Source organism: Ornithodoros turicata, unplaced genomic scaffold (genome assembly GCF_037126465.1).
Source record: "Ornithodoros turicata isolate Travis unplaced genomic scaffold, ASM3712646v1 Chromosome54, whole genome shotgun sequence".
In the NCBI taxonomy this organism is placed as follows: domain Eukaryota; kingdom Metazoa; phylum Arthropoda; class Arachnida; order Ixodida; family Argasidae; genus Ornithodoros; species Ornithodoros turicata.
This window is the reverse complement of record NW_026999382.1, coordinates 255,560-281,785: the sequence shown is the minus strand read 5'-3', so window position 1 is coordinate 281,785 and position 26,226 is coordinate 255,560. Positions and strand designations below refer to the sequence as shown.

At 45.8% G+C, this 26,226-nt stretch overlaps 1 protein-coding gene across 3 annotated transcripts in view; it reads left to right on the top strand.

Annotated features, from left to right (window-relative positions):
- Window positions 1-26,226, top strand: part of LOC135374358 (5'-AMP-activated protein kinase subunit gamma-1-like) — a 398,802-nt gene that overhangs the window by 213,318 nt on the left and 159,258 nt on the right. For all 3 annotated transcript variants that reach the window (XM_064607350.1, XM_064607349.1, XM_064607352.1), the window contains one exon: window positions 9,856-9,883. In XM_064607350.1, coding sequence (XP_064463420.1) covers window positions 9,856-9,883 — 28 coding nt within the window. The remainder of the gene's footprint in view (window positions 1-9,855; window positions 9,884-26,226) is intronic.

Here is a 26,226-nt window from a genome sequence, read left to right as displayed (position 1 = left end):
CAAGAGCATTTAGGAGCTTCTCTCAACTGTGTCCTAAAACATAAATGTGAATTTCACTAATATTTGCATACAAAAATTGTTACTTGGGTGAAGACACACACTCATAAAAACATCCTGTACACTGTGCGACACTGCCCTTGTGACACACCACTTTCTTATAAATAAGGATGCCAATAACTTGCATCTGTACACGTCCAAAGGAAATACTACCAAGCGGCTAACAACATGTCTGATGTTTCGTCTTTCAGGTGAAGAGAAACTTCCTCTCAGAGATTGTTTTATTGGTTTTTGACACTTGAGCAGTAATTGTGACAATGCCGGTAATATACGGCAAAAAAGTCACAGCGGAATCTCTACTGCAACATCTTTAAAAAAGCTTCATTCGCTGCATAGCGCCCAGAACGAGAACGCGAGCACTGGGTATCGACTGGTGCTTGCAAAGTACTTACTGCAGATGCGACTGTGACGGTATAGCTTTTCCCATGTCGAATCTGATGAGTCTTTTCACACACGTAAGCTTCGCAGTACAACACTAAACAGAAAGAAATCGTCACAGCAGATGTATTAGGAAACAACGTACAGACACCGCCAGAATCTATCCAGCCCGTGACGGCTGACCGAAGCGTGTTCGTTCTCCAGGCGCCCACTGCATTTCATGAAGTCACGGTTCAACTTGGTGACTGGATTAGTTTATTAGCACAAAGCATGATATTATCCTCACAGCGTAAAAGCAGCATTGATATGCATTATTTCAGGTGCTTTTGCACTTGTCAGGCACGCGAAACTTTCACTAGATTAATAGTTGCGAAGCAGACTGATTTAAGATATTTCTGGAAGTAAATGAACGACCAATAAATGTCGTCGATCATTACACTCACGCTCCGCTGTTACTGACATAACCCACTACTACCTGAGTCCTATACCATGCTTCTCTGCTTGTGTACATCTAAGAATTGTTTTAGTATTATAATAGTGAAGTAAAATGCGCATGGCTGAAAACATGACGCAAGTATTCCATGTTTCCCACCAGTCATCACTACAGCAGAGTACGGGGGTGGTTCCATAAGTTTCCGGCCCGAGGTAGAAAATGCGCGCGAATTTGAAAATGCGATTAAGGACGCGTGGCGCCATCTGTTGGAGGGCCGGAGCACCACCATCAACCCTCTCCATGCTTTTGTCGGTTGGAGAGCGGCATTTCAAACAGCCAGGGTGCACTCTTCAGTTAAAATGAAAAAAAAAATCGAGTACCGCGCTGTGATAAAATTCTTGACAAACGAGGGACTTTCGCCTAAAGAAATTAAAGCGCGACTGGACAACGTGTGCAGGGAAGCCTCTCCCTCGTACACAACGGTAAAAGACTAGGCTAAGCAGTTTCGACTGGGGCGAGAGAAGATGAGAAGATCATTGAAGATGATCCACGCGATGGTCGTCCAGTGGAAGTGGTGACACAAGAAAATTTGTCTCTTGTCGAGGAGGAAGTGCTGAGCGACAGGCATCTGAAGGTGAAGGAAATCTCAGAAAGGCTGGGGCATTCCAAAACAACCGTTTTTCGCGTCATCGGCGAGGGCCTTCACATGAAAAAAAGTCAGGGCGAGATGTGTGGCACGACTTCTCTCGTCAGTTCAAAAGCAACAGCGCGTCGTCTGTGCGAAAGAGTTTTTGGAGCTCTGTCAAGGGAACGAAGAAGAAATATTGAAGTCAATTGTCCCAGGGGATGAGACTACTGCGAGGTGCTCTACTATGATCCCCTTTCGAAAAAGGAGTCGATGGAATTGCGCAAACCAGGAGAAGCACCCCCAAGAAAAGCCAAGGTCACACAATCCACAAAGAAAATCATGGCAACAAGATTTTGGGATTGTCACGGGATCCTCCTCATCGACTTCAAAGAGAGGAACACCACAGTGAATGCGACTTATTATGCTTCACTCCTGCACCGACTGCGAGACGCCATCAAGGAAAAGAGGCGCGGCAGGTTGAGTCGAGGCTTCCGGTTGCTCCAGGACAATGCCCCTGTCCACACGGGTTCTGTTGCCAAGGCTGCACTGAAGGAGTTCGGCTTCGAAGAAATTCACCACCCACCCTACAGTCCAGACTTGGCACCGAGTGACTACTTCCTGTTCTCAAACTTGAAGAAGGATCTCAGAGAACGGAGATTTCAAAACGATAGTGAGGTGCAAGAGGCAGTTTTCCAGCATTTTGCGGACAAAACTTCGGACTATTTTTTCAGGGGTATAAGAATGCTGGTTGAAAGGTGTCGAAAGTGCATCGAAGTTAAGGGTGACTATGTCGAAAAGTGATACACTTGTTTCGTCTCTATGACTATTAAAAATTGGTCGGGCCGGAAACTTATGAAACCACCCTCGTATGTTCTCCCGGGACAGACATTTTTGTAATATACTGCGCCACCAAACACGTGACATAACTTGCGAAAACAACAGGGACGTTAAAAAACTGGGTGAGCATTATCCGACTTGAGCTTTCGGAAGGTGAGCATATTTTTGGTGAGCGAATGTCCTGGATCCAGTTAAAAGAACTGCGAGGATGGCGGTGAAGATTCATTGCGCAAGAAAATCTTGAGCTTGAGAACACGTAAAAGACGACAGAACACGAAAGCGGAAAACCAACAACAGAATATTTATTTAGTACAGAAGACAAACGACGTCACGATTGATTGATTGATTGATTGATGTGTTTAATGGCACAAAGGCAACAAAGGCCATAGAGCGCCAAAACCATGGTGAGCGTGTCGGAGATGATTATGGGAAAGATGATGTGAGAGAGAGTGTGTGGTAGTTAAAATCTATCTACAGGTATGAGCGATGAGATTGACGAGGATAAGAGAGAGAGAAGAGGATGACGACAACAAGCAAGCTAGTGTGACAATGTGTGACAAAAGTGTGACAATGAGATATTTACATGAGTTCAGTGATATTGGATAAAAGCGGAGCAATGCTTATCATCTACATCTGACTAAGAAACCACATGTGGTCAGAAATTTAATGACGTTATCAAACGGCACAAGAGGAGTGTCACCCAGTAGAAGGGCTGGGTGGAGTGGGACATGGTATCTGTAGAATGCGGTGAAATACTGTTGGCGTTGGTGTTCGAAGTGAGGGCAGGATGCCAGTACGTGCAAGACAGTCAAGCTGTCACCGCAGTGCGCACAAGCTGGCGGATCCTGACCTCTGAGTAGGTGGTGATGCGTAAGCCATGTGTGTCCAATCCTCAGTCTCGCGTAAAGAACTTCGGATGATCTGTTGATGTGTTCAGTCCGATGCGGGGGGGAAACGTGTGGCTGTGTGAGGTGTAGCTTGTTATTTTCTTCCATGTCCCACTCCTGCTGCCACTGTGTGCAGACAGCTCTCTTTAACACTGGCAGGATGTCTTGGTAGGGTAGTCCTAGAGCTGACTCCTCTTGTGCCAACGCTTGCCGAGCCTCACGGTCGGCTCGTTCATTCCCCGGGATCCCAGTGTGGCTGGGGACCCAGCAGAGACAGATTGAAAAGCCTCGGGAACAAAGTTGGGTCGCAAGCGCTCGTACTCGCTTAACGAGGTGATTCTTGCTGTCATAGAATGAAAGCAGCGCACGCACAGAGCTTAGCGAATCGGAATAAATTACTGAATTTTGAAGGTCGTTTTGTTGAATGTGCCGCAGAGCCAGGAGAATCGCGTAAAGCTCTGCGGTGAAAACTGTGGCGTTCGTGTTCAGGCGTGCCGTCATAATAGAATCACCTTCAAGGGCAACGGCCGCCACACCATTGCTTACTTTGGTCCCATCAGTGTAGATTGCATGGTGGTTCCCGAAGTTACGGTGAATCTCCAGGAATTCCTGGAGAATGACAGTGTGTGCAGTGGATTGTTTGTCAAACTGTGTCATTTTTAAGCGAAGGGCCACGCAAGGGATACAGAATTGAATTGAATTGGCTGTTTATTGCGATAGTGAACAATGGTATAAATACCGAACATGTATAAACCCATAGCAGTCTGCTAGTAGTGGATCGGCTACAATGATTTACAGAGGCAATTTCACGTGCACCAGCATGAAAAACTCAAGCACAGCAATACTGACAGCACATCAATACGGGTAACACATTTAAACACTTATGACGCGTACATAACCTGATTAGGACACAGCTATTGTAAACATTCAAAACAGAACCTAGTGAGAGCGGGTCGCTCTTTTTGTGTCTATGGGAAGCGAATTCCATATTTTAACTCCTTGAAATGCCACAGACCTACGACCATAAACATTATTGACCTTCCTAAGGTTAAAGCTCCCTAAATCTCTCTCTCTGGTCGGCCTCAATTTGGATTGTAACAAGTGAACAGAAAACGGATAATTACGATTAATAATACTGTACATAAGTAAAGCTGTACGCTGTTTCACAACATAATGAAAAGGAAGAACTTTTAAATTTCGGAATAAGGTCAAGGAGGGGCTGCGACGGTTTGTGAGAGTCATGATCCGCAAACATCTTTTCTGTAGCCTAAGAATAGGTTCAACGTAGGACTGGTGGTCATGACGGTGGAACGAACATGGTCATGACTGGTCATCATGGGACCAACATATGGTCCCATGATTCTGAACAGTAAACTAAATGTGAATGACCAAGTGTGAAATAAATACAGCATAGTACACCAATAGAAAACAGTTCTCTTGCAAGTAAGAGGAGGGAACAAGCCATGGAAAGTTTTTGACAAACGTGTTGAATGTTAGGCCTCCACTGGAGATGTTCGTCAATAGTTACACCAAGGTATTTAACTTCATCAACTTGCTGTACAAGTTTCCCGTGAATGGTAAGGTTAATTGCGAAGCTTCGTAATTTAGACCAAGTGCTATGAAAGACAATCGCGCAAGTTTTATCTATGTTTAACGTGAGTTTGTTAGATCTAAACCATTCATTAATATATTGTAAATTATCTCCAGCACATGATCGAATTTGTGTGACACTTGTGCCAGGTATAAAGAAACTCGTATCGTCAATATACATTACACATGTGGAATTTTTAAGGCCGCTCCGAAGATCGTTAATATATAAAGAAAATAATATTGGCCCTAAAACGTAGCCCTGTGGTACTCCTATTTATATGTTTCGAGGCTGGGATATAGCATTGTTGAGTACGACAACCTGTGTACGTGAGGACAGGTAACTGCTCAAAAACTGTAAGGCCTGGCCACGGAAGCCATACCACCCCATTTTTGTCAACAGGAATTCGTGGTCCACCGTATCGAAGGCTTTTTTCGAGTCTATAAAGATGCCAGTAGCCAAAAGGTTGTCGTTTAACGCGTGATTAATAAATTCAGTGACAGTTACCACAGCTGAAGAAGGGGATCGCATTGCGGGAAAGCCATGCTGCGTGGTAGAAAGAATTTGAAACTTTTCTAAAAAGGTATTCATCCTCGCACTAATAAGTTGTTTCGAAGATTGTGTTAATTACAGATAACACAGAGAAAGGTCGGTAATTACGATAATCATTTCGATCACCACTCCACCAGAAGGATTGCTCACACAAGCAGCATTGGGCGGAATCGCCACGGCTTCGCGAACATATTTTTTTTTTGTCACTGAACTCATCGTAGTTAATAGTAGTCCAAAGACGTCTGCATGAATGACAGCTTAGAAGATGAAGGTAGGCGTCGGAGTTCCTGCATTCATCATGAACGCTTGGTTTATGCTTCCGAAGTACAGTGTGATAGGTTCGGAGATACCATGTCTTTGGGTGTCGGCCGACAAATTTTGTCGTCTGCCTCTCCAGCGTGACAGCGCCCAATGACAACGGGAAGTGCGTCCCACATACGCCATCCCACAGGAGAAGGGTATAGAGTAGCTGACGTCTTCGCAATCGTGTGTATATACTTGAAAAAGGTGTTGATCTCGCGAAATTATTTCAGAAAACAATGTGAGCGAGGAGTTTCTCGGCTACCTTCTTCGGATTGTGGGAGAACTTGTGAAAGTACGCTACAACCCCAGGGAAGCCATTGATGTACTCTTGAGCGGGGGATTTGTAGGAGGAACGAGGAGCCTATCATGGAAAAGGTTCCGGGGTAGCCTGCTGAGCGGAGAGGAAGGAAGAAACGGTTTTTGTAAAGCGTTCTTGAAACAAGAGGAGACGATGGCAGACTTGACATTTTTGGAATGACAGCTGCTGAAAGGGAGGAGAGGATTTTAAGAGTTTATGTGAGTCTTGTACAAAATAGAAAAAAAAAGCATCGTTCGGAGTAAAGAAGATATGGACTTCACCTCAAGACATAAACTGTCCCAGATGGCAAAAGGAAGATGATTCCCTTTGGCGATGACGGTCCCCGACAATTATGATAGGCGACGCACAACAGATTCTTTACCCGGGGGGGAGATAGTACAGACTAACCGAAGTAGCTATTCGTTGTAGGGCCGCGCTATATCGGTGACGTGTAATAGAAATGAAATAAAACGAAAGAGTAATCCGCAGATGATACGGCCGACGATGTGAGATGTTGACAAAGATGCAACCCGAGGCAGTCATCATTGTCATCATTGTCATCATGAACCAGCTTGTCTGCGCCCTCTCTCTGTTCTCTGATGCGAGATGTGTCACGAAAATCCAGCATATGAATAATTAGGGTATGTCTGACCCTATCAGCAATTTTTTTTTTTTTTCATTTCGCTTTCATTGCATTTCATTCCATTCCGCTTTTTCATTTACCCGGAGAGACAATGTTCAAGCTGTCAAGCTAACTTTTCCTTCTAATTTTGTCACTTTATAGGCAGCATATTTACAATGGCTGCTCCCACTTTACTCCTCTTTCTTTCCCCCTAGGATCTATGTTTAGGTCCCACCTGAGTCATACAGAATTGACATTAGCCCTTCGGGTACACACATAACAAGTGCAGGATTCGTGTAAACTATAGCATTCTGCACCACAAGCATTGTGTAACGTTTTAAAAGACAGTACTTGAACCGAGGCACCCGGTTTGACAGATGTGTTGTAATGACATGACCAGTGTAACACGAGTATAATAATGTATATATAATAAAATAAATTACCAGAAATGAAATGACGTGCCAAGTGCTTTTACAATGACATCGCTCGTCGTAGTGGAATAGCATAGCTGGATATGGGCTGGGATATAGCTTGTGCGTTGGTAATGTCTACGAATAAGCCTTTAGTCGAAGCTTAATCAGATTACTTGAAAATTACTCCGAGTAATTGCAATGGGCTGTAATGCGTTACGTTGTAACCGCGTCGTCATTCAGGTAAATATCAGAACCAACGTTATGCGAGCGTTGCATTTCCTCTTGGACGCAGCGTAATTGAAAGAACCGTCAATCATTCATCGGCGATGGTTTGTTTGTAGGTAGCACAACGTGGAAAGCGGCATGCATGTCGCTTACTGGGTACTTCACGCTCGTAGGATTTTGTTTCGTGGTAGCGCAAATGACATCCAAGTCTTCGATAAAATGGTGCTGCATACGTTGTCATTGGCACCGGGGTCATTCCAGGCGAAATGATCCAATGTGTGCGCTCGACCCCCCATAATTTTGGTTCAAAAAATTACCACCTATTCCTTACGACAGGAAAAGGCATGTGTCCGAGATTTACTCGAAAATATTTGCCCGCTCAGAATTTACGCCAGGTCAAAGTTTGTAAGAATGACGTAAACCATACCGGGAAGTAAGTAGACTAGTGGGCAGAATATTGCAGCTGGACAGGTGTTTGTGGTGCAGAACGAGAGAGCAGGGTTCAAATAATGTGCCAACGTTAAAATATTCCCGCTTGTTCCACATTTGGCCAGTCAAACGGACCCCATTCGCCGGGCTATTTCGTCCTATTTTGGGCCTCGCTAAGGATACTTTCCAGATGAGTGGGAAATCCAGGAAAAATTGAGCATATTATCCACTTCCAATACATTAAGTTCGTTTATTTTGAAGATAAAATTCGCAGTAGTTTTTGCTACATTTAATCTCAAAGTTCGAACTTTACTCAAAGTTCGGTGACTTCGATGCCAATTTTGAAAATGAAGCGGTCGGTGCGCAACAGTAAAAAGGTATGCAGATGATAGCTCGAAATGGAAAGCAAGACATATAAAAAAACTAAAAAATTACTTTTCCATATGCGCGAGAAAATATTTTTTATGTCGGACATGGTACATGCGGACCGTGCGGGTATACTGACGGGCGGCTCGCGTGGCCGTGCTTTGCAGAAGATGCCTGCCGGCAGGGTGACAGCTGTACCATAGTGGTTCTGGACCTTTCTTTTTGAGAATCGAAATGGTCTGTGTTGATGATGTGGCGGCCCGTGGAAGACGACGACGACGCGCCTCTGCTGCCGCGCGCTACTGCGCCTGCCAGCCAGTTCTACCGGCACCGTCCTAGCGTGGGGCCACGTCCATCTGCCGGCTGGGACATTCCATCATCGCCGGTCAAGATTCATGTAGAGGAATACCCCCTCCTCTACAATATCATTTGTAATTCCCTCTTCAGCGTTCAATCGTGGCAGTAAAACAGGGGTACGACGGTCTGTGAAGTCGTGAGGGCGGTGGCTTTGCGCTCTGAGGGGCAATAGGCTGCTTTCGCCCTTCCACAGCATCAACGTGCATTCACAGATAACGTCGGCACAAATTACCGCATCGAGGTGGTACTGCACAGGCAAGCATTTACTCGTGACACTGGTAGTGATTAGCACTATGCGGCCCACTTAAGCGGCCTTCTGAGCGGCCCATGTGTATCCAGCCCCATCGGCCCACCGGGAAATTTCGCGGTGAGTCCTATGGCCAGTCTGCCGCTGATGCTGTGGCGAAAACTGCCTATTCCCCCTGTGAGCGCAGCGCCACCGCCATTACCACTTCACGGACCGTTGTGCATTTCTCTTACTGCGACGACTGAACGCCGAAGATGGAATTACAAATGATATCAACAAAGACAATTTAGGTTTTTAAAAAGGAAGGTCCAGAACTAATAACGGTACAGCTGTCACCCAGCCGGCAGGCGTCTTCTGCAAACCACGGCTACGAGAGCCGCCCGTCAGTATACCCGCACGGTCCGTACGTACCATGTCTGACATAAAAAATATTTTCTCGCCCTTATGGAAAAGTAATTTTTTACTTTTTCTATATGTTTTGCTTTGCATTTCGAGCTATCATCTGCATACCTTTTTACTGCTGCCCGTCGACCGCTTCACTTTCAAAATTCGCATCGAAATCAACGAACTTTGAACAAAGTTCAAACTTTGAGATTAAATGTAGCAAACACTACTGCGAATTGAATCTTCAAAATAAATTAACTTATGGTATTGGAAGTGGTTAATATCCTCAATTTTTCTTGGATTTCTCACTCATCTGGAAAGTGTCCTTAGCGAGGCCCAAAATAGGACGAAATAGCCCCGCGAATGGGGTCCGTTTGACTGGTCAAATGTGGAACAAGCGGGAATATTTTAACCTTGGCAGATTATTTGAACCCTGCTCTCTCGTTCTGCACCACAAACACCTGTCCAGCTGCAATATTCTGCCCACTAGTCTGAGCGGGCAAATATTTTCGAGTAAATCTCGGACACATGCCTTTTCCTGTCGTAAGGAATGGGTGGTAATTTTTTGAACCAAAATTGTGGGGGGTCGAGCGCACCCATTGGATCATTTCGCCTGGAATGACCCACCGGTAAACGTTGGCAGGGAGGAGCCCTCAGAGGAGCTCTCGGATCCTCAGTGGCATGCATAAGCAGACCTACATGATATTCCTCTTATTAAAAATAAATAAGAGAAAGCCTAAAATGTTCAAAAGCGGCGTATTGAGCAGCGTATTATTTACGTTGTTCTGAGAATAATAGGTAACGCTTGTATGGTAAAATAACTAACATGTTCTCCCGTTGTCTCCTTTCAGAAATTTGCAGTCAGCAACAGTCAGTCTGGTAAGTGGCCATGTTATTCCGTTTTGTGTCCAGGGAAAGGCAAAATGTGTGCCTTTTACTGCCCTTGGCGGCTAACGTACTTGTCTCAACCAACTGCGTCACTAATGGGCATGACGTTGTCTTTAGGAATCTCGCCAATCACGGCTTTGCTTTCAGCGGGAGTTGCCATGCATGAAGACGATGGACAGGGTTTCTGTCTTTGCGATAGGTGTTCCTTTGGCGGTGGGTGCATTAGGTAGAGTTCGGTTAATTCTCCTTACGTTGAAATCGTCGCTCGCGATTGACTGTCCACGTAATGAAGAATTCATCGAGTAGGCCTTCTTTAATCGAGAAGGCGTTGCTCGTGCATACTGATTGTACTGGACTGATTTTTTTCCGCACCACGGTCACTCTCCTACGGCACCGACCGTGGTGCGGAAAAAAATGCTCCACGTACCTTACGGATCCAGATATGCGTTAAATACAGGGTGTCCCAGCTAAATGCGAACATATTCTTCAAAAAAATATATGTGCATCACTTGGGGGTGAAGGAAAGACGCGTCCCCGAAGATGCCCAATGAACAAAATAAAGAAAAAAAAGTGTTCCTTCACGATTTTTTGGCGGACGACCTATCGAACGGATTTTTGTTCTTTTTGTTTTGTTGTTTGAAAACGGCTCCGGTAGCTGGCGACCCTATAGGGACCAGATTTTCTGATTGCGACAACTTCGCAGCTTTTATAATTAAAAAGGTAATTATTGAAACTTAATTAAAACATTGCCTTAGGAGTTTGTTAATGCCCTCTTAAGGAGAACCCTTCAGCATGTCAATGTCAAATTTCGCTATACAAATGAGCCGAAACCAGATCTATACGCGCTTTACGAGCGCAGGAAAGACGCGATTTTCGCATTGTCCGATAGCGGTCTATCTCGCCAACAGGTATCGCCTACTCAGAACAGGGGGTTAATCGCTTGTACGTCTAACGAGTGGCGGCAAATTCAAATAATTACGGCAGAAACCGCTGTGCAGACTGTCGTTGAAATGCGACAGCATTTCAGTGCTCATCGCTGGCGTTCTCCGACGACGGACAGTAGAGGTGTGTGAGGACTGAAGTAGCTGACACACTTGGCCACCGCTAGCTTGCCCATGCTCCTGACACAGTCTATAACACTTCCCGTACGGGTTGTGGGAATTTATTGTCTGGACTAGTCGAAGCTTTCCTTCACGAAGTCAACGAACCAGTTGTTCTGAGGCATATTCAAGTCTTCCATAACAATCATGGGCTTGTTGCGTTCCTTCAAGTCTTCTACGAGGGCATTGCTTGCAGAGTAATTGAAGAGTTTCGGTAGAAGGAACTTCTCGATCTTGCCCTTATGGTATCCCGGCCTAGTGCACTATTAGGGTAGGTGGCATCCATGTAGAGTATGTGGTGTCCACCGATGATGACGACGATGTGCCACTGCTGCCATGAGCAACGCGCTCCCTTACCGCATCGCCAAGTCGCTGGTCACTCGCCCTGACGACGTGTCAGATCAGCAACGCATGAACGCTGTCGTGCCTACGGCTCACGTCGTCCCCACCGCACACGCCCCGCCTGCCTTCGCCACCCTCCTCGACGCTCCGGTACTCGTGGCCCACCAGCGACCGCAAAGTGACCGCTCATTCCTGCGCCATGCCTGTTATCGCCGCGTCTCTCTACCCGCTCCGCGTCTGAGGGAGGGAGTACTGTGGTGGCCACCGATGATGATGACTATGTGCCTCTGCTGCCACGCGCTACTGCGCTGGCTCGTCAGTTCTACCGGCACCGTCCTATCGTGAGACCACGCACGTCTGCCCGCTGGGACATTCCATCACCACCGGTCACTCGTGTAGAGGAAGACCACCGTCCTCTACAAGTCTTGTGCACGCATAGGTGGGGTAGCTTCGCCAATCATACTGACGGTTACCGTGGTACAGAGAGCATCCCAAAGAAGGGATGCTCGTGTGCTTTCTGCGATCCCAGATCAGGACACAACCGTCTCTCTCCTTCCCTCTACTCCCTTGCTTGGCTGACCGCATGCAAACACCATTCCGCCGTCTCCACGACGCATTCGTCGCGAACTTCGTCTGCAGCGGCTAGGGCGTGTTCTACCTTATTGACTACTTTGAGCGTGACTGGCTTGGTTGCTAAGATAGTTTCGTCGTTTCTCGTGTAGGTGGCGGCACCGGCATTTCAGTTTTCTTTCTTCGTAAGGGAAACGCATTACAGGCCTTCCAATGTCGCGGTAGGTTGATCCATGTCTCCGAGGGGGCGAGGGCGTTGATGTTGGCCAGTGGTCAGTCGCTATGTCAGTAATATGTGCACTGGGGTTCTGCATGTTAAGGGCCTCCATGTTTGTCGTTCTCCTTGGCCGGTTGCACCATCTTTTCCGAAATGTCAAGACTAGCAGGTAGTTCTTTTTTTCTAGCGTACGGCCCCCATTGCTTTGTCGTTTTCGTGTTTGCGTGAGACACTGTCACACGCTAAAGAAGGGGGAGGTTAACTTTATGCAAACGAGCGATCTGCCTGCCTAGGCTGCCGGCACGTTGCTCGGTGGAGAGGGCAGTGTGATGAAGGGAAAGGGGAGGACCGTTAACTTATGCGCTTCTAAGCAAAATCACCTGGAATTGGGGCTCAGATGTACGGGTGGACTGCATAGCTCGCTGCAGTATGCGTCGTGCATCCATCTTGCATCACCCGCTTAGCTTGTGGCATTTTGGCCAATTGCGCTTTGCGTTGCCTGAGCTAGGCCTCCCTCGTACACAGACCCACTTACGTTTCAACTGGAGAAGTTCCTCCGCCGACAACTGCTTGCGCCGGCGTGTATGGCGTCGGGACGTCCACGGTGTGACATCTGAAAGCTCTCTCTCTCCCTCATGGTAGTTTTATATCTTCTATATCCGCGCTTGAACACGTATGGGAACTTGCACCTCAAAATCACACGCCTACCTGTAAGTGCGGATGGTCAAAAAACCATGCGAGTTAAGTTGACGCTCCCTCTCGAGGAGCCTCACTGTGAGTTACAGCGACGCTCGTCCTCGGCTGTAACCTGAGCCGACCCAGAGGAATGTCTTTCTCCTCTCACGCTTTCCCGCTTTTTCCCAGTTTCTCTATAAATAAAGTTAGTTGCATTTTTCTTCTCGAACTGACTGCCTCGCCGGATTTTTTCTTCGATTCCTCAGTCCATCGAACGGTTTAACTGTAGAGAGGGATATCTTCAATTTGTGCTACTTTATCCTAATTTCTACTACATGCCTTCACGCCATTGTTTCAATTCAACATTTCAACAATTGAAAAGGAAGCGTTGCTGTTGTTTTATTATTTTTCATGCGTATTACCACTGACGCACGTGATGAAGACGGCGACGAACAGCGTGCATAACGAAGAGCAATGAGGATACGTCCTCAATTATCGTGACAAAGATTGGGAAATAATTAGCGCAAGAATTTAGGGGAGTGCAGAGGATGTCGCCCTCTTCGGATCCTCACCATCCTGCCTGATGTTTGCGGAGACGGAGCCACGCCAGCAACAGAAAGTCCTGGGTTTCGACTGCCGTGTACGTTACGCGCTCGGTGAACTCGTCCAAAGCGTCGTTCGGCAAGAAATGCAGCCCCGGACGCTCCATGAACATTTAGAAACTGAGAAGGTCCCCCACCCGAACATGGATCACATCGCAGGAAGTATCGGCATGTGTTGCAAAACCAAATCAACAGCGAGAGAGGAGACAAAAGGCTTCAGGTTTGGTTAATAAACTCATTGACCCTCTCCCTTTTTTTTTTTTCATATCTTGTCCACACTGAGAGGCCGCCGATATTTCTATATTTCTATCAGCGTTCAGCACTGATATTTCTCTCAGCATGCATATAGATATCTATATCGATGTGAATATGGATACTAAAATCTATGTTAATATCGATATTTTAAAATTATCGATAATATCGCAGGCATAAAATATCGATAATATCTTAGGGATATCGATATCGTTCCATCCCTACATGTGAGACCATCCCCGAACCTAATGTCAGCGAGGACAGTCGCAGTGCACTCTGTAGAATTTCGTTTTCCATTCCGTGCTATTGCTGCGTGCCCTTCAAATTAATTGCCAGGTAAAAATATACTTGCTCTGGTCCCGCTGATCCCAATTGTATAATCACGAGGAGCCTGATTACTTCGATGCAAAAGCAACATATCGTGTTCTCGCATCTTCTTGCACGGGGCTGTTGAGAAAACAAGTGCAGATGGCCAAAAAACCATACATATTGAGTGGACGCCCCCTTTGAAGGAACCTTACTGTGAGCTACAGCGACGCTCGTCCTCGGCTGTAACCTGAGCCGACCCAGTGGAATGTCTTTTCTCCTCTCACGCTTTTTCCCAGTTTCTCTGTAAATAAAGTTAGTTTCATTTTTGTTCTCGAACTGACTGCCTCGTCGCCTTCTTTCTTTGAGCCGAACCCGGGGCTTTTCATTGGATCGACGGATGGTGCGAGATGATTTCATGTGAGATGCTCCTACACTCTTAAAACAGAAATTGATTTCTTGAAAACGGGAGCCACGTAAAAAAAAAAAAAGAAAGAAAGAAAGTCGCTTTTACCACAGTGGTTGACCTTTAGGGTGTTGTGTTTTTCGAGTATGTAGATTTAGACACAGGGCTGTCATTTTTCAGTGGAGCTGCAATCTCAGAATACTGAAAAATCCTATATGTAGATCCTCATATGATGTTATTGGATATAGGACCTATAAGTGGTGTAGGTACCACAGGAGTTATAGGTTTTATAGGAGCAATATAGGTATTATAGGAGATGTAGGACATGCGTCTCCTACTTGATCTGTACACTGCGTGTATGGGGACACTGTATGAAATTTGGTTGTGGCGATACATGCATACACATGCAATGAACAAAAATAATAAGAGAGGAGTACAATAAAATACCATCTACTCCCCTTTATTTATTAGTACCATTCACAATTTTTTACATTCAAGGACACAGCTGTAAAGGCTTGCACTGCCGTGGAGCAGATGACAGAGTTGCATGGGTGAGGCGTGTGCCTTATCTGTTTCACAGTAAACGCAAATCAGTGAAGAGCTCTGCAACGTACTTTGACGCGACTTACTTGATGTCTTTCAACATTTCCATGACTTATCTGTTCATTTTCCCACGTCGTGTGGGTGTGCTGGCTCATCTGCGCTGTTCACGAAAATCGATCCGTGAAAAGCATCTGAAATTCACAGATTCGTCGTAAGTAGCAGGGCCACTGGAGCATCACATGTGACATCTTCACCCTGATAAGCGTTGGAGGTTTACCAATAGGGACACTGAGCTAACAGAGAGAAATAAGGTAATAGGAATCACAAGGGTAATATTCACACTGAGAGCATAAAGTAGGAGGAACCCACATGCGGAGAGGATACTGAACAAAAAGTACGAAACATGACACTACTGGCACGCAACTAACCTTTCTTTCACCAAATCTAAGGGCTTCTGTACGTATCTTCCAACACGCACACAAGAAAGCACGTAAAGGCATCACCTGTAGAGCAGAATAACACATCCACAGCCGTTCGGTGCACCAGAGGAGCCCAGAGCCACAGCGAAACGCGAAAATCCGGATGCGAGAACAAACGCGTCCGACCTCAACGAACTTTGCAAGCGAAATGGACGCAGACCAGAGCCCCGCCTGGTGGCGGCGGTGGAAGGGAAGGAAGATGCACGCTGTTCAGGCGCTCCTCGCACTATGGCAAGAGAACGGAAAGTCGCGCGAAGACGAGACTAATACTATCGGAAAGAGGACGCTTTCCCCGTCAAAAAGAGACCTCAATCGCCTTTCTACGCCTACAAAAACCCGATATCGAGAAAAATGCCCCCGGTCCTATGTATAAGAGGGCCGCCGTTGCCACGGTGTCCTAACTCGGGAACGGAAAGGGATAGAAAGGTGCCGCAAGTTTCTACGCGTTGCCTATGTCGAGTGCGTTTATCCATTAAAAGGAAATTCGCATCCGCCGCGGGCTTGGAACCTGAAAACGGAGACAAAGTCAGGAAATGGTGGTCGGTGTCAGGAATTTCGAGAATGACTCCTTAACCGCTGGACATGGACGGGTGGTTTGAATGAGAAAGCTGTAGAGCAGAGAACAGAGCACATGCACACAGAATTTCGACTGAATCGGACGTCGGGTATGCGAGTTGAGACTCCGAACAGTGGGAAGCGTTTCAGAGTTGCGCTAGCCAGACTGGTCGCCTCGTCATACTCTTAAGCCGATATCGCGAGAACGGAACGTCGCGCGTCTACGGGATCAATGCTGTTCGAAAGAGCACATCGATACTGTCACAACGAAGGGAAACCCGACCATGTCGCAGCAAGGGGAACGTTTTTTTTTTTGGGGGGGGGGGAAGCCGTCGGTCCCATGTACTGGGAGGCCAGTAAACGCGGAAACCTGTAACTCGAGAACCGCTAAAGTTCGAAAAGTGTGGTAAATTTTACCACGTGCACCGCGTCGATAATAGTATGCTCTCCAAAGATACATCATGTCCGACGCGAGCTTATTTCCGAAAAAGGGTCCCGAAGTTCGAAAAAACGGCGTTTCTAACGCGTCTCCTCGTGCAACTTCTGAACCACTATAGATCAGCTGCTAGTGTGATTTGAGCGATCGTAGAGCTATTCCAGACCTGTTCGGACCTAAATTTTGGTCTCGATCCGACAAACGGGGCGAGAGGTACGGAACTTTGGAGGTGTCGGAAGCACCGGCGGCGGCCTTGAATTTCCAAATATCTCGGCAACTGTCAGGATTTCTACGAGCATGCAGGCGAAGGGGGAAGAAACGGGAATTCGTCACAAAAACCCGCGTCCCGATATGACAGCTGCAGGCCGAGATATTAGACCCGGAAACCCATCGAGCGACAAAGCAATATCGCTGGATGGGGTTCAACAACCACTGGACGGTTGAAAAACGCCAAGTACTGTAATATGCCAAATGTGTGCATGGAACGCACGCATCATTTTATGTTTGATGTTTGATCGATCAATAATGGACTTGTATGTATGTTCCAAAAATGAATCGAACATCAGTTATTTTAAGCTGCAGCTTAAAATAACTGAATAATAACTGTAATAACTGTAAAATAAAATAATAAAAACACATATCAGCCCCCTAAAATCAATATAAAATTTTTACATGTAAAAATTTTATATTGATTTTAGGGGGGCTGATATGTGTTTCATCAGTTCCTGCACGTTCTTACTTGTTTCAGGGTTTCAGAGACTTATAACTGGTCGACAAACGATGACTCCTATGTGGCCGTAGGTGACCCTGTATGACTCCTGCATGGTCTACATATAGGACCCGTGTGACTCCTACATCCTCAATGTAGGAACGTATGGGTCCTGCATGGTCCTACATGACTCCTGCATGGGCTCGTTTAGGATCCCGTAATGGCCTACACAGGAGTTATATAGGACCTTATGGCTCCTACAGGACTCCTGCATTGACTCGTATAGGATCCCATAATGACCTACAAAGGAGTTATATAGGTTCCTAAATAACCCATAGGGATCCTGTATCATCCTCTATAATTTTACACAGGACCTATATGAATTACTTATGGTTTTTTTCAATAGGTGGACTTACGTCAACTTTCGTCCCAATTGCGCTCATACTTTTATTTTATTTTTTCAGAAACTTAAACTGGAAAATTACGGATTGTGAGAAAGTCGCCACCGACCATAAAAATTTTAAGGAGTATGCTAAAAGGAAACCTCCGAAACTTGGAATGTGAGGGCGAGGGGAGCGCCATATTGAATCACCCAGTGTTGCTGGTAAGCTTAAAGTAGCACAGAAGTCATTTTTAATACCCAGTTTTCTTCCTATAAAACTGTTAAGTAGGCCAATAAGATGCACCATGCGAAGTAATTTACACCACATAGTCATAATTATCGCAGAAATTGAATTTAAAATACGCCGCAAAAAGCGACCGTACGCAGCGGTGGTGAAGAGCAGTACCAGTCTGTGATCTGCCTGGAACCTCGCGCTGACGCTATAAGGAGAACGCTCGCTGATTGGCCTAGAGAAATGTTGTCTGCTACTCCGCTGTCGTCTGCTACTCGGCTGTTCGGGGTTCTGATAAAGCCTTTCTCCTTGCTCGGTAATGCTTCAGACGCTCCTTCTATCCCGAATTATCCGGGAGAACTGGCAAAACAGGTATACGGCGGCAAAGGGACAAGGCGCTGACCCCCACTGACCGGCGAACCAGAACGAGTCTCCTTATACCGTCATTCGTTGACGTGGCATCATACCTCCTCATCCTCGTTATAGCTGGAGTGGCGAGTTAAGGGTGAGCGCGCGGAGCTATGTTTATGTGAGTTTTTTTCTGGGAAACAAATTGCACACATCAAAACCTTTCGCGCAGTTCGGTATAATGACGCACACACTTTCATCAGATGTCTTAATCTGAATTTTTTTTCGATGGCCCTCTGTACTCTTTAACGGACAACACGACGTGTACGCGCAGCACATTAATTAGAAAACAGGACCTGTGCTCAAAGATGGAACACGTAAACGGTGCATGCACCAAACGTCCATATACATTACGCATAACCGTTGTATGATGTGTTGAGAAGGTATACGTATCGCACGCAAAAATAATAATAGTAATAATCCGGAAAGTGTACACCCAACATAACAAAAAGGTTTTTGGTACAGTAACACGCAGCCCTTATCCACCACTGAAACCCTAAGATTCGGGCGAAAACACAGACACGAAGAAACACACACACGACACGACACGGACGCCACGTTAGGGACGCAGTCACCACGTTGGCCCGAGAGCTTTGGTTGGCCCATACCACCCCACCCCACCACCACTGCCGCTGCCTCGACCAGCCCCAGGGATAGTGACAAAATCCGTAGCCAACGCAAGCCGCGGAGCAAGCGTCCACAACAGTTTTCGGAATTGCTCCTGTTTTCACGGGCTAAAATACGCGACGTTGGCATCGTACGGCTGATTAAATATGGCTGCCTCCGGGCGCATACATCGGGAAGAGCACCGTTCAAGCCCTTTGCTGTCCTCCGATCCTCCTCCTCCCCGCCTCTCCTTAGGGCCTCTCTCCGTAAGATTTCAATGTCACCGACTGCGCATAGCTCATCATGCACGCCGCCGAAAAACTACATTGCATGTGCATAACACTGTGTCTAAAACAGAAGAAGTCTACTACGTAGGCGTCAGGAGCAGCAAGCCAGTCTGGAACATATGGATATTTGTTGCTCGACGAATAGGTGATTATTTCTCACCAGACATCGCCCAGACCCGTTTTACCCCAATTTTACGAACAAATAAAAAATTTTTATGGGTCCCTGTCGCATGTATAACTTATTATACTGGGTCTATAGTCAACAAGATGTTAAACTACGCCACCAACATAACCTGATGTTTTACGGTACCTTTCAAAAAGAACCCGAGCCATGGAGAGAGTAGATTACAATTGCCGTTACAGCATAAAAAGCGAACAGTCAAAGATATCACAAAATCCCCACGAGTTTAATTGGTTACGCATTTCTCGCAATGACTTGCACACTTTATTCGCTGCTAAAGATTATTGTAGATGGATACTTGAAGCCAATAGCAATAGCGAGCTGCTATTTCTTCTCTTTGCCAACCATCACTTCTCCGAGTTGCGGAATCAGCCCCACTGGATTATGAATAAGGCCTTTAAAAAGCGGCATTTTTTTAAACGGCCAGATGTCGCCTCTCGTTTACGCTAAGCATTTTGAGACCTTTTTGTCATTTCCTCTCCTTGGGCGTAACGAAGGATATCGCTGTAAAGGCTGGTCAGATAAAGCCCAGCCCGTGGGCCTGGGTCGAGAACTTATCCCGAGCTCGGTCCATGTCAGTGTGCGGTGGAAAATCCCGTGCAGGAAATCGCTTTCTTTGAAAGGCGCATATGTAGATCTCCAACACCCTTTCTTACCTTCCGCATGACCTTCAGGCCCATCAGTTTCGAAATCTCACGCTTTACTTCCTTTCACCTGTGTGCGTGCGGAGTAACTTGAGACCTCGTCACTTTAGGATCGGTGAATTTATCGGAGGTGGAAGCCGTTCAGCTATTTCGCAAACAGCAATTCAATTGGACATTGGATACCCGTATTTTGTTAGTTACCACGAAAACAGGGCTCGTGGGTACAGCTGTATGATGAGTATGACTGGAGCAAAAGATACAGCATGAAGAACAACATCGCGCAAGTGGAGCACTTGTTTGTCTTCTTCATGTTGTCCCCATGTGGTTTGCTCCGCATTTTTTATCCAGCTTATGGGTATAACACCGGCTGCCGTTCACGGCATTTCCTAACTGGTGAACTGGAACGCTCCGTGGAAGTCCTTTTGGTGCATCATTAATGTCGTTGTTAGTATCTCCACTTAATATGGGACAGATACAGACGAAAATAAACCTCTCGCGTTAAAAAGACTGCGCCCGTACAAGGCTCATTTTCAATTTATTTCAATTATTACATTTCATTGTCATTTTATTGGGCAGGTACATGCAAGCTTCGACATCCTATTAAAATTTCGAATGAGCTTTAATAGTGTCGAGCAAATTAGAATGGTGCAAACGAGCCGGTGTACTGTAGAATGAGGTAATATTTCCTTGCTTGAGGGACACACAGGAAGGCGAAGAGGACAACACAAGCTTGTGCTGTGCTTTCTGTTGTCCTCTTAGTCTTGTGTGTTCGTCAAACTCGAGGATATGTTTCCTCATTAATAGTGCGCCCACGCCTCCGAGGTCACTATTCCTACAGTAAAGCGGCCGAACAAGGATCGAAAGGTCATTTCGTCACCGTCCTTGGTCACTTAATTGCATCGAAGCGCAAGGGAAGACTTTATAAACAACTATCGTGTTGCAGAAGTGGTGCTGGGATGCAGCTTAGGAGAGAGAAAGGAGGGTGAGGAGGGACTTTCCGGGAAACTGGAGGGGAAATAAAAGCTTCATTGACGTTTCGGCCGCGAAGTCTTCTCTTTCATGGGATAGCTGCAACAGCGTTGTCTTGGAGAGGCGCTACCGGGTAGAGTAGCATTGTTCTCAAGTAGCATTGTGTGTTTGCTGTGATGACGACGCGCCCTTTTTGCACTTCGGCAACGGATCAAGTTTCTGCTATCATTGTGCAATGTGACTGAGTGTTTTCTTATGACGTCTGGTTCGCGTGACGGAGCTTAAAAACAGCAACAAGTTTCTCTGCTCAAGATGTACCAACTTGCCCACATCAGTGCTTTAACCCAACAGCAAACCTCCGCGATTACAACCATGTTCCTTTCCATAAGTCCCCTGAAACGCAATAAGTGACCAGAGGCAAGGAGTAACGCCTACAGATTTTGCATCTGCCAGACCTCTAGCCGGTGACGGTGAAACCCCGCAACTATTGTATCGTACCTGAAACAGTGCGCAAAACTGGGTATAGCTTTGTGTGTCAGATTTTTGGTTGAGAAAGTGCGGTGCAAAGGTGTTCATGGCGATGTGGAAAAAAATCGGCCGTTTGGTGAAGCGGTTGCGGCATGTTGTGTTGGTGGCTCGGCGTGGTGATCGCTGGGCTGTAATTCCGGTGGTGATTCTGAAGGCTCTACTGTTCGGTCGTCCCACTGAGCACCGTCGGGACTCTGCCCGGCGGTTGACGATTTGGCGTGTGCTGGTGCTGCGCTCATTAGCTGTGCGTGGACGTGGCGATGCTGTCAACCTGCAGTTGGCGTACTTGCTCAGTTTTGCAACACGTTTTATCGGTATGTACCGCAGCTTATGTCATTTTCACAGTGCATGCCTAATGGTTGGAGAAATGCTCTGGAACGGCAGAGGACTGCGATCAGTCAACCGCGGGTAGAAAACGGACTTGGTTCTGTCAGGTGTAAACGCAGTAATAGATTGTGTTACAAGCTGCGCATCTTAGAGGGAGACGCAATCTACCCGATCCTGCAGAAATTAGTAATATACACCAGTGATGGGGGTAGTAACTACTTTTTCGGCAGTTTAACCAATCTACTAACCACTCCCTGGAATTGTACTCCAACTACATCCTAGCGGCAGTAGCTACAACTACTTTGCAACTGCTGCAGTGCAGTTTAACTACTGTGGGCTGTTTTTGTTTCGAATGATTTTTAAGCTTTCCATGGGAGCACAAACAGCACAAAAGTACCTCAGGACCGAAGGCATGGGAGTTTTCTTTTCACAACAACGGCTTCCTCAAAGCTTTGTCTCATTAGCAAGCATTAGCAATGTTGATTCACACTGGCCTCCGTCACTCTCGTCTGCGCCGTTAGGAATCACTTTACTCTGATTTATTAGACTACACAAGATACCTTTCTGGGCCCGTGCATTTATAGAGAAAGAATCACTCTTCCGTGGTATTTCATACATTTCTACTGCTTGCTATTACGTCTTCCATTCTTGCTCTTTGTTTATGCTGCGAGCGTATTTTACGAACTTTTCAAAATTCTATCCGATGTTCTGCATCTGCGTGATGTCAAAACATGTCCGGCAACGCTACAAAGGCTTTCCGCAACTGCGGCGCCTGGTGGCGATAAGTTAAACTGTTGGGGGTAGATTTCCAAGCTCGACAGCTCAGTAGATTCCGAAAGGCAGCAACGGTAACTTCTGAACCTGAATATGTCGTCGCTATTCGCGGTTTCATCTTGACGTTATCAGGTAAACAACCCGGCTTTGTTTTGTCCGTGGACAGCAGACGAAGATTTCAACTGCGAAACGCGCACTGTGATCATTTGATATTCATTAGTGGAGATGCTGCGAAAACGGTCGTTCACGCTTAAATCTTTATGAGAGGGGCTTCTGAGCAGGCCTAAAAGGATAGCTCAATGAGGGTGAAATGAACAGTTCTCGAAAATATGTCGTGCTAACCTTCATGTGCTTGAGGAAGTTGCTCGAGTTGTATATCGCCTCATTTGCAGAATACGTACGATACGAGACAAATGGTGTTCAACGTTCTTGCAAAGTCTACAGTGGAACGTCTGTACCACCACTAACAACATTCGACGAGTTTCCATCAACCCAACTTAATGGCACTGTAGTGGGACAAGGATATTCTCTGCAAGCTTTCTTTCGAAGCGAAAGTAACATTAGTCGATATACCTACACAAAAGAAAGAAGCTTCGTCGAATGTTCACGGTCTTGCTCATTATTTTCTCTGCCATTATCGCGTATCTGGTCAACTGGACAATTTCTATGTAAATCAGCACGGCTTTCGGGGTGGTCTGTTCTGTGAAACCCATTTGTTTGCCCGGTTTAACTGTGGTATGCACACGGACGCAGTGTTTATCGATTTTCGATAGACTTTCGATCGTGTCCTCCACCTACGCTTAATGGCTAAGGTTAATTCGCTGGTTTTTCATCAGTCTATCGTAAGTTGGATTGACTCTTTCCTCCGTAGTATACAACTCAGCAGGTTAAGTGGGGAAACACATTATCCTCGACCTCTATCCTTGTAGCTGCCGTTCAGTTTTGGGCACACTGGAACGACTTAAAATTGCAGGTTCAGGAAATACAGAGTTTTTGCTGAGCTCTACCATGTGTGTAATCGAGTGCATTATTTCTGCATTGGTTACGTCATGGGGTTTCTGTATGTATGTATGTTGTTTAAGGTTTTTTTGGCGCAAGGGCTACTTAGGCCAAAGAGCGCCAAGTCACTGAACGGTTTCTGTACAACCGCATGCAGTTCGAAGAGAGCTAGATGTCGATTTTTGTGGTGTATAGAGAGGACTGGGCCCCATTATGCCGTCGGGTGACCAATTCAATTTCCCAGACTGGTTGAAATCAAATGAAAAAGGCTCAAACACATCACAGCGGTTTCATTTCCTGACTGTAAGTGTGGTATGAACTATGAACCTGCGCAAACTTGTCGTACAGGTGGCCGCTGCTCGAGTGCAATCGAAGAGGTGATCAGATGACGATAATGGTTTTTTTCGCAGAAGCTGCAGAAAGGTGGACGGCAATACATTTTCCGTGCCGTTGTTGAAACCTTTAGAGATATTCTGAAACGCTACGAAGTACGGGGCAACTTGGCACGCCAGCCCCGAGTTGGAGGCAATTCCTTACAAACAATAATAGGCGCAACATTGAATCTCACGGGGAACTGGGAAGCAATATCCACACAGAACTCTCGAAACTCGAAATAACGTCATATTGCGAGGACAAACTCCACCGTTCGTCCTTTAAATGAAGAGCAGATTGTTTTCGTTGCAACCACGTCACACAGTGGAGAATATACGGAAACAAAGGGCAAATCAGCAACAGCGCCCTCGTAATGCTGCGAGTGAATTTCCCCAAATGGAAAAGACACAATGAAGATGGCGCTCCTTTCATGCATTTGTTAAGAGCTTTTCTCGAGTAAAATTGGCGTTCTTTGGACAGCTGAAACATGCTGCGCCGCGAAGTACGTAATGACAACATCCGCTACACGAATACGCTCGAACCGCCCAGTTCGAAAGCATCATACCTGACGAAATCTGTTGACGGTAGAAGTCATGTCATTGCTGCGCACGTCGCAATTTTCGCAAGACTTACAGCCACTTGCGGTTAGCCTTGAGCATGCGGGGAATTCCACCACGTTCACGTAGTCATTACACGGTGCCGGCACGCAATCAGTCAGCGAGCGACCAACTCAATGTGCGTTATTTAATAATGATCCGAAATATGACATCCACGACCATGAGAGGCGGTAACTTATTGGTAATTGACTTATTCGGGTTCATCACAGAAAACGCCTGTTTGCAGACCAGGGATGGCGATTATTTAACAATGTACACTGTACATATCATCAGGTTAATGTAATAAATTTTCTTTATATTTATTATTTAACTACATTGTAGTTAAGATACTATTTAAAATATATATAGATGTATTTATATTTTGTATTTAAATACAGACTCCAAAAATGTATTTATGATTATATTTAAATACCATGATAGGCAAGCCTGAGCGATGGGCAAGACACGTAAACAAACACTAACACGAAGCCCATCGCTCAGGCTTGCCTATCATGGAATTTATCCACCAGCTAGCCTGCATTTACGCCATTCTGTCTATATTTAAATACCCATTTTTGGGTATTTATTCCTGTAAATACTTTATAAATACTCCTAAATACAGTGTATACTAACTCGTATTTTGAAGTTGCCTCGCGTTTGACCTTTCGGGAAGAAGTCGGCTGAGTTTGGGGCGCAGTTATGCCGTGTTTGCGCAGGCATGCGACAAACCATCTTAGAGGCAAGTTTCTCACTGTTGTTGCGGACAATGGTCGCGACTATATACCCAATTCCCTTGTTGTACGAAGCATCCTCGTCAAATTTAATACGAGCATTTGTTCATTGGCACCTGTGGAGATGCTGTTCTCCTTTGCGAATCCGATTGTACGGTCGAGTTAGAAGATGCCTAAAAGGTGCAGTCTTCGAGAAACTTGTAATATTAAAATCACCCATGAGAATCTACTGTTCGTTGCTGATTTGTTGTTATGATCATCGTTATTTCTGTTAGTCCAGATGACATTTTCCTCACTGTATTTATGGTAGTAGTTACGGTATTTAAATACTGTATTTATATTTTGTATTTAAATACTCACGTTGAGCTCGGTGACCACCCGGGCCGCCACTACGGCTGTATTGGTATAGTTCCTTAGTGCGCGACACCGCGGATAGGGGACTGCTTTGCCACGGGCTGGAGATTTTAGACAGTCGTGTCCCAAACACTTTCACACGCCTTGGTGAAATCATTTTTACAACGTTTTGCGGTAAAGAATCCCAGTCGCGTATGACTTACAGCAGAGGAGAGTGCTTAAAGTATTCAGTTGTGCTAAAGGTAGGTTGGAACTTAAAAAGCGATATCGGTACACCTTCAGGAATGGTGAGCCCTTTGTATGTTCGAGGAACAGGCTCGAATGAGTCTCTATACGTACTAAATTGTCTATACGGATTTTCCTTCGATTTACAGGTAGACTGCCCTTCGTTCTTCGAATTCAGCTATACTTTATGAGTCATATTTGTTGTACCTGAAGCCAACTCCTATATTTTTGACTCGAGTTTATCCATTATGTATTTTAGTGAGGGTTTCAAATAATAGATGCAAATTCTAGTTTACTGCGAATTGGTATTGTAAGCACGAAGTTTTGTATCGGCAGAGGCTAAATCTAGAACTCGTTGAAAAAAACACACACAAAAAAAACTGCGTTTGAGCATAGCTCCATGAGACATCTCATTCATACGATAATTCCACGATAAATTGCTCGTTAAATTCGTGCCTAGATACTCGTAATTAATAACTTTCTCTAACACACAATTATTGAATGCGTAGTCAAATTGAATCTGGGTC